The 8994-nt window shown below is 34.9% G+C and overlaps 1 protein-coding gene and 1 long non-coding RNA gene across 6 annotated transcripts; both read left to right on the forward strand.

The window, feature by feature from the left end:
• The first annotated feature begins 1446 nt into the window (after positions 1–1446).
• LOC113287774 (protein FAR1-RELATED SEQUENCE 9-like) lies at positions 1447–3808 on the forward strand. The gene is made up of 4 exons (XM_026536614.1): positions 1447–3183; positions 3272–3328; positions 3445–3504; positions 3592–3808. Exons 1-4 carry the CDS (start codon positions 1495–1497, stop codon positions 3652–3654), a joined length of 1869 nt encoding a protein of 622 aa, XP_026392399.1. The 5' UTR covers positions 1447–1494; the 3' UTR covers positions 3655–3808.
• A 465-nt stretch (positions 3809–4273) lies between these two features.
• Positions 4274–8138, forward strand: LOC113287775. Of its 5 annotated transcripts, none has more exons than XR_003330298.1 (8): positions 4275–4896; positions 5033–5242; positions 5347–5398; positions 5582–5912; positions 6039–6095; positions 6193–6279; positions 7463–7557; positions 7756–8138. It is a non-coding gene; the product is annotated as an uncharacterized LOC113287775 (long non-coding RNA). The 5 variants fall into 5 exon arrangements; XR_003330297.1 differs by having other exon boundaries at positions 5347–5392; XR_003330294.1 differs by having other exon boundaries at positions 4274–4896; positions 5347–5912.
• Positions 8139–8994: the final 856 nt, after the last annotated feature.

Here is an 8994-nt window from a genome sequence, read left to right on the forward strand (position 1 = left end):
CCAGATGCTAGATGTCTCCTTTATATAGTTTTCAAATCAGGGTTTGCAATCTAAGTTACTTTGGTAACAAAACATTCAATATTCACCGTTAGATGAAAAACCTGATTCAACCAAGTTAATATCACTAGTGGAAAATGAATTTTTTAAGTCTGCTGGAGATTTATAGATAAGACTTCCTAAGGCTTTCTTTATAGATTGGCTTCCAAAGGCAGCCTTTTTTATAGAAAAAAACACTGAAAATTAAATCAAGCCCGGTAGTAGACTTAACGCTAGGGAGTACTTTCAGGAATTATAAAAAATTCCACGTGGATTTCTATTAAGTCCGCCAGAAGCAATATTTTCTATGGTCCTACTTTAATTAGTCTGCGGTGGTAAATGGGTGCAGATCCCATGTCCCCTTCCTCCATGTGCCCTCGTGTCCCACTAGTTAGATTTTGACATGTGGCTTCATTTTTTTCCATATTTCAATTATCCTATTTACGGTTTAAGATAATTATGAAAATATAAAAGCATATATACTGTTACCTTTTTTATCTCCCGAACCAAAAATCCAAGCTTGAGGTTCCGAATGAATAACAAAGTTTTTGTATCAAAAAAAAATTTCATTAAAGGGAAACACATCTAATAGGTTAATGATCATCCAATAGTGAGGATGCAATTACAACAGGTATTTTACTGAACTTAGTTATATCATTTTCAAGTCCTTATTGCTGAAATCCTATGTTAGCACTTTAATTTGTATGATTAAATTGTAAAACCAAAACTATTAAAAGGAGCTTAAAGTTTATATATTTTTTGATTTTGTAGGGTTTACACAACGGTGCTCAACTTGAAGAAGACGATCTCCAAGTGCGGCGCAAATTGGATTTAGGTAAGGGCATCGACCTAAATATTTCTTTAGATGATATCTCTACTGAAGAGTCGAATGAAAATGTCGCATGTGTTGAATCAATTCACTTTAGAATAAGAAAAGAACAAATTCCAGTACTAGGAATGGAGTTTGAAACAGAAGACAAAGCCTACACTTTTTATAATACATATGCATTCTATTTTGGGTTTAGTGTGAGAAAAAGTAAATCCCATTTCTTTAGCAATAAGAAAATGAGAGATAGACTATTTGTTTGTCATGCTGAAGGTAAACGTGATGTAGATACTCGTGATGTCGCCGATGTCAAGTCTCACCGTGCAGAAACAAGGTTCGAGTGTCTAGCTAGGATGAAAATCAGTTGTGTTTCAAATGGTGATATGTATCGTGTCATTGAGTTTATTCCTAATCATACACATGTTACATCTAGTCCTTCGAAGACACATCTTTTTAGATCTCATAGGAAAATGAGTGCTATAAATATAGCTCAAGCCGAAATGGCGGATAGGTCTGGAATAAATCCTAAAGAAACAGTAGAATTTATGAGTAGACAAGCAGGCGGTCGGGAACATCTTGGATTTATTCCACTTGACTATAAAAATTATTTGCGCACCAAGCGAACAAGAGAAATGAAAACAGGAGATACGGGAGGTGTATTAGAATATCTGCAAAAGAAGAAATTGACTGATCCAAATTTTTTCTATGCCATACAAGTGGATAAAGAGGATTTAATAACTAATATATTTTGGGTTGATGCCAGAATGATGGTAGACTATGATTATTTGGGCGACGTGGTTTGTTTTGATACCACTTTTAGAAAAAACAAAGAAGGAAGACCTTTTGCGATGTTTGTTGGAGTTAACCATCATAAGCAATCAGTCATATTTGGTGCTGCACTTCTGTATGATGAAACTGCAGAGACTTTTGAGTGGTTGTTTGACATTTTTGCTAAAACCATGTCCGGGAAGAAACCAAAGAGTATTTTTACTGATCAGGATGCTGCAATGGCAAAAGCTTTAGCATCGGAGTGGCCGGAAACAACCCATCGGTTATGCATTTGGCATATATTTCAAAATGCAGCTAAACATCTTAACCATGTTTTTGAAAAATTCGATAACTTCGCTAAGGAATTTAGCAACTGTGTATATGATTACGAGGAGGAAAAAGAATTTATAGATGCTTGGAAAAATATGCTTGAGAAATATAAGCTCCAAGATAATGAATGGTTGAGCAGATTATTCAATATAAAAGAAAAATGGGCTTTGGTTTATGGAAGAAATACCTTTAGTGCTGAAATCACCACCACCCAACGAAGTGAAAGCTTGAACAGTTTGGTAAAAAAATATGTCAACTACAAGTATGATATGTTGCGTTTTTTTCGTCGTTTTGAAGGGCTAGTTGATGATCGTCGTTATGAAGAGTTAAAAGCAGACTTCAAAGCAAGCCAGAGCTTCCCTGCACTTTCATTTCCGGTAAAGATTTTAAAACATGCAGCAATCGTATATACACATGAGGTTTTGAAATTATTTCAGAAACAATTATGTAAAGCTCATAATTGTACCGTGAATTACCTTGGCGACACTAGTACGACAGTTAGAAAATATGGAGTTATTCCTCATGCGCAAGAATATCACCAAACAGTCATCTTTGATATGGAAAATAATAACATCTCTTGTAGCTGCAGGAAATTTGAATTCGCAGGCATCTTGTGTTCACATGCTCTAAAAGTTTTGTCCCTGCACAACATTAAAAGTATTCCTACTCAGTACATTTTAAAAAGGTGGACGAAAGATGTGAAGTCCGGCAGTGTAAAAATAAGTCCAATAGCTACCACTGCAAATGACCCCAAAGGAGATATAATAAAACGTTACAGAGAGTTGTGTAGACTACACGTTCAGTTGGCGACAAGAGCATCAGAGTCAAGTGAAGCATATGAAATTGCTTTGTCAGGATTTAACAACACACTAGCAAAGGTTGACGACATTCTCAGAGGAATAACAACTAAAGAAAATTCACAAGCAATGTTGCCAACGACCAATAATCTAGAAGAGCCAAGTGTAGTTGTACCCATCCACGGTGATAATGGTAATGTGAGGGGAATAAAAATCAAAGAAAAAGAAGTAGGTGTTAGCTCCAAAAGGCCACAAAGCGGTTTAGAGACAGAGACTAATAAGAAGAAAAAGGGCGCTTTAGAAACAGCCACTACCAAGCAGAAAAGAGCTCGAAGAACCCTGTTAGATCCAAAAAATAGTGATTCCCAGCATGTTATGGCTTCACAAAGCCATTTTCCCCATCCACCTCCACATCCACTCGTACAGGTATTTATTTTTATCATTTTACAGTCCTAAATGCATGTGTATAAGTGTGTGCATATATATGTATTAATTAAGATCCTCTAAATGACAGGATACTGCTTGGTATGGAACAAGGTATATGCCCATGGCATCACAGTTCTTTGTTCAGGTAAAATTTTTTATTTCGTCACTTATTCGATCCAGCAATGTTAACATGTCTTGCAATCAATTGGTGATTAATTATTTAGCTTTATAATATTTGACTGTATATATTTTTCCAAACAGCAATCTAATGCGGGAGCCTACTACCAACCGTACTCGGACGGTGTATTTAACACCTTCCAGGTAATTTTTGTGTGCTTAACTTTGCTTTGAATACCCTATTATTGTGAAAAAAAAAAGAAAGAAAATGATGTTTAGCTTTTATTGCAGGAACAACAAGGATTACAAGGACAAGGATTGCAAACGCGACAAATCTATAACTATCGCCGGTAGTTCCAAACAGTTCCAAACCGGAAATGCTGAATTAACATCCAAGTAAGACGAGAAGACAAGCTTTTGAGCCCATCAGTGATCAGATGGCCACAGTAGAATGTTTGGAATTGCGTCTTATTGTTTAATTGCCGCAATCCTTGTAACAGAAATTTGGATGAGATTACAAGATATTAAGTTCACATTTATTTATTTGATCTAAACTTTGCTGGCTACATTATTTTCTTTGATGGAAAAAACTCATAACTTTATTGATTAATAAGGAGTTAGTAAAGATATATGTAACATCTTCGTACTCGTTTTGAAGTTCACTGTATTACAAGAGTTCAACTCGGAAACCATTCCAAAAGATTGTGATGAACATTCTCCGGGTAATCTCAAAGTGCAGTCAAAAGAAAAGAGAAGAAGAATGAGAGATGTAGATTTTTGGTTCGGGAGATAAAAAAGTTAACAGTATATATGCTTTTATGTTTTCATAATTATCTTTAACCGTAAATAGGATAATTGAATTATGAAAAAAATGAAGCCACATGTCAAAATCTAACTAATGGGGGTACATGGAGGAAGGGGACATGGGATCTGCACCCGTGGTAAATGGTTTCTGTAAACCTTCTAGAAACAAATCTTTCTCTTTCATCACTTCTCTCTCAGTTATCCAAAACTCATATCTCTTTTCTTTTTTCTTCCGAGTTCTGCAACTCTTCTCCATCTATCATCATCTCCTCCAAGAAATTAGAATTTGAAACCTAACTTCAACAATAATAGTGAAATAGAAGAATCAAGATAATCATCGTTTTTTCTTATGATATCCCCAAACCCTTTCTTCATCTCCTCTACCAAAGTTTCTTTATCACCCACACAACGAAAACCCTATCTTCTAAATTATGTGCATCGTCATTAAACAAGCCCTTTACTCCGCCTCTTTCTTATTGATGTCTTCTATTAATTTTTTCGTTTTCTGGAAACAGAAACAAAACCATTTCTTAGATCTGTAACCAATTTCTTAGATTTGTAACATGTAATCTCAATTGTGAACCATTCTTAAATCCATTTTTTTGCCTTTATCTGTTAGGGTTCTAATCATCTATTCTTCTATTTCATAAACGGAACCCATTTTATTTCAACATCAGTTGTATATCGGAGAAGAGTACCACAAAAATCAGAGAAGATATTCTGGTTATTATCATTGGATTTATTTGTGTTATGTTTTATTCGGAGTAGTACATCTACAAAGCAGCCATCAGGGTAAGCAACCCAAATTGAAAACCCTAATTTTTTGATTTCTTGCAATAAATAAAGTTGATTCATTTCTGTCAAATTCGTGCTTTTATTGGTGTTTTAATGGTGAGTTTTGAGCAGTTTGATTGTTTAATGAACACAGGATCAGCTGGAACACATGATTCTTGGGGACCTCAAATTAAGGGTCTTACTTGAGACACCAAATGATGAGATGAACATCATTAGAAACGATTCATTTAGTTTATTGATGATCTCAGTGGAGTAAGAAATAGAATTTACTATTGAGGTTTGTGCATTTGATAATTGTGGAATGGGCTAGAGTTCGATACCCACTAGAAAATCTGAACACATGGTAATTTCTATCACCCCCTCTTGTGAATTCGATTTGATTTTTATTAGGTACACAAAAATAGTGTGATTTTCATTCATTTTTTGAAAATTGGTGTAATGATACAGGACAACAATATGGCAAAAGATGCATTGGCATTAATTGATCATTTAGGTTGGGGTAAAGCTCATGCTTTCAATCATTTAAGTTGACAACCCCCTTATTTTCATTTGGATAACTTGTGGTATAATCTCTGCTCAGGGAATGTTGAAATTCTTCAAATGGGTTTCTTGGTATGAAACCCAAATTGGAATTTCATATTCTCCCAATTATGGAGCTCATGGTCTGAAATATTTTGGTTAGTCCTATTTTCTGTAGGCATGCTTCGTATGATTTGGTTGCTCTGAATTTTGGAGATGCTTTAGATTGAGACCGTATGCTATGTTCCAGTTGTACCGAAGAATTTGTGACTTATTGGACTTTTGGTTTTGTAACTAAAGAATTTGTGATTGATAAGTTACATTACTGAGAGCTCCACAAGTACCAGGGGGCATCAATTATTTCATGGAATTCCTTATGTGGTCATTTAATTTGCATCCAAGTGATGATATGAAAATCCTAGCAATTTCTTCTTATCTGATATATGATATCGGGCATGCCAAGCTTGCAGGTTTGCTTCCACATTACAGGTTATGTAAGTTTCATTTTTCTTTTCCTTGCCTCATTTTAAAGTTAATCAACATCTGAGTTGTTTTATTGTTCTTATGTCTTATTGGATATGTTATTTGTATTGGTTTCTGTTTATCTTGCAATACCACAGACTCCCGTTTCACTCCATCCTTGATTGACAGGGGATATTGCGATTGGACCCCCAATGGTATTGATGATGAATTTGTGTTTTGTGTTGTGTGTTAAGAGTTTCTTCTTTAGTTTCTTGTAGTGTAGTGTTAAAAATTCTTTAATGTTTGTTGTAGGAAGAGAAAGTTGAGGTGGAGGATATTGTTGCATAATCGATTCTGGATATTGTCCACGATAAATATGCTCACTACAAGAAAACTGAGGTTAATCTTAACACTGTTTTCCGCTCTTGCTTATTTCAGTTTTGTTGTGACATTGTTTGATTTTCCTGTTCCATTTACTCAAAGTGTATGATTGAAAATCAACTGATTCATAGTCTTACTTGCTCTAGTGACATTCTTCAATTTGAACCTTCGTATGCTTTCACAATTGTTCCAATTGAAAATGTATTTTACTTTAATATACGTTCTTTATTACTGAAATCCTAAAACTTCAAATGGAAGAATGCAAACTTTTGGTAATGTTAGATGGGTTAGGCTTGTAACACGGAGGTTGAGGTAATGACTAAACCTTGCTTATTTTGCATAATTCTAGCTGTGTATCTACCAACTATATGGTTTAGCAGTTAGACATCAACGAGAAGATGAGGGTCATTCTAGTTGTTTCGGTAAATATTTCACTTCTATGTCGCAGACCTGTTTTCAAGTATGCTTTGTTTTTCCAGCTTCGGCATTAACATTCTAACACAACATAAACATGTATGTAGAAGAAATTGATTGTAAATACATTACAATTCTATATTTCAGTTCTAACTTCATATGTATGTATGAAAAAAATCTTTAAAGGGGCTTAGTATGATAAAAAAGGTCTATATAGTTCGTCTTCCTTTAGACTAAACTGTTGATACATAGTATTTGATAACTTTTATAACTTGGATACTTGTACATTTTCTGCATCTTGAACCAGATTGAGCTTCTCTCTTTTTCTTTGATCAAGCTTTTGTTGGTTGAGTATGACATGCCTAAATTCCCACCATGTCTATTAGTTGATGCAGCTATCCTTTATATACTATTATTTGCCAATGCGGATCCTTGAAAAAGTTAAACTTGCATATGGCGTCCATTAGCATTGTTTTCCTTTACTGCAGGGATGGGGTTTCTTAGGAGACCACTTGCTATTGTTGCTTTTTTCATGACTGTCATTAGCATTTCTTTCCTAAATGATAGATATCATCGTTTTTTTCTCTAGTTCTTTCATTTGATATATAGAAATCAAATAATATGTGTTGTGCTATAATGCACAACACATTCTAATTGTCACCAGCATACCACGGTTGTTAATCTTTGACTGCTATTTTGCAAGAAGTATATGTGTTGTGCTATAATGCTCTTACAATTGACAGAACTTCAATCATTCTAATTGCATGCGCTTTTCTTCTCTTATTAGCTTGTCCAATCTGCTTACGATTCTGTGTTGGGTCATCTAGTTAGAGCCATTTGCTGGTTATTGTGGAGTCATTGGTCACCACATAAAAATAAATGGTATTCTTCTAAACTTCACCGATTTCCAACTGTACTTATTTCAGGTACCCATACAAAGTTATTTGTGCGCTCACTTCTAATGGATATGCTCTTCTTTTAGAAAGAATTCCATGGTATTCATCAATAGATTGCATGTTTTCTCTTTACTTTGATTATCTCATTCGTCTTGATTTGGTTGTGCTTATGTCCTTATTTCAGGTCGGAGACGAAGAAGGGACAAAAGAGATAGCACCAGGGAAGATGAAAATCCAGTTTTCATGCAGGTAGGGGTGTGAATAATACCCGAAAATACTCACCCTGCCTGTATCCGCCCGAGCCCGCCTGTACCCGAAGTAGCCCAAAGCCTGTTATGGCCCGTCATGGACCACGCGGTCTGGCCTGGATTAATTTATTGGGCGGTCTCGGGCTTTGCGATTAATTATGATGCCCGGCCTGATACCCGGCCTGGTGCCCGGCCTGAAAGCCTTCTATGTGCCATTAATCATTTAATATCCTCTTAAAAAGACTTAAAAGTTACAATTTTATAATTGTCAATTTTGTATCAAGAAAAATAAAATATATAATTGTTTTTTTATTTATAATTAACCTTTTCAAAACATTAATGGTAATATATTTTCTTATTAGAAAGTTTATTGTACTCTAATTAATTATTTATTATAGGCTAAAATTAAAAATTTGTCAGTGTAATTTAAATATAAAATAATACTATCACTTACGATATGCGATGTTGGAAAGGAAAGGATATTGTATTTAATATCGTTCATTTGAAAATTTAAACTTCAAAAAAAAATAATCAAAATAGTGGTCTGTCCGGCCGGATCTGGCCTGCCCGTATAAAAAGCGGGCTTTGGGCAGTCTTTGGGTAGCAAATTATCTATTTGTGCCCGGCCTGTCCGGCCTGAATTTGTTTACGGGCTCACAAATATTAAGTCTGGCCTGCCCGGCCCGTCTTAGTTTTTGAGTCGGGCGGCCCAGCCTGCCCGAATTTACACCCCTACATGCAGGTGCATCCGGGAACGAAAATAACAAGCGATCGGTATTGCAATTGAGAGCACAAGGTTGAAAAAACTTTCGGAAGCTATTACGAATTTGTTTTGTTATGTATAAACAATTGAAGTGGGTGTATATTCAAGTTTTAATATATTGTGAACTTGGGTAGTAGTTAGAAATTGAAGTGTAAATTGAATCTAGCTTTTAATGTAAATATTTACTTTGTTTCCATATTAATTTGGGTTTCAATTTTGATATGATTTTCATATTAGTTTAAGATTCATCTGAATCTGATCGGATTTAGCTGAATCAATTTTCCTTCTTTTTTTATAAAACATGATCAATATAAACGACTGTGTGTATCACTATTACTTGACAGGCTGTCGATGGTAGACGTAATTTGAAAATTTAAAGGAATATCAGAAGCAGTCTTTTTGAGAATTAAGA

This window comes from Papaver somniferum, chromosome 6, assembly GCF_003573695.1.
Source record: "Papaver somniferum cultivar HN1 chromosome 6, ASM357369v1, whole genome shotgun sequence".
Classification (NCBI taxonomy): Eukaryota; Viridiplantae; Streptophyta; class Magnoliopsida; order Ranunculales; family Papaveraceae; genus Papaver; species Papaver somniferum.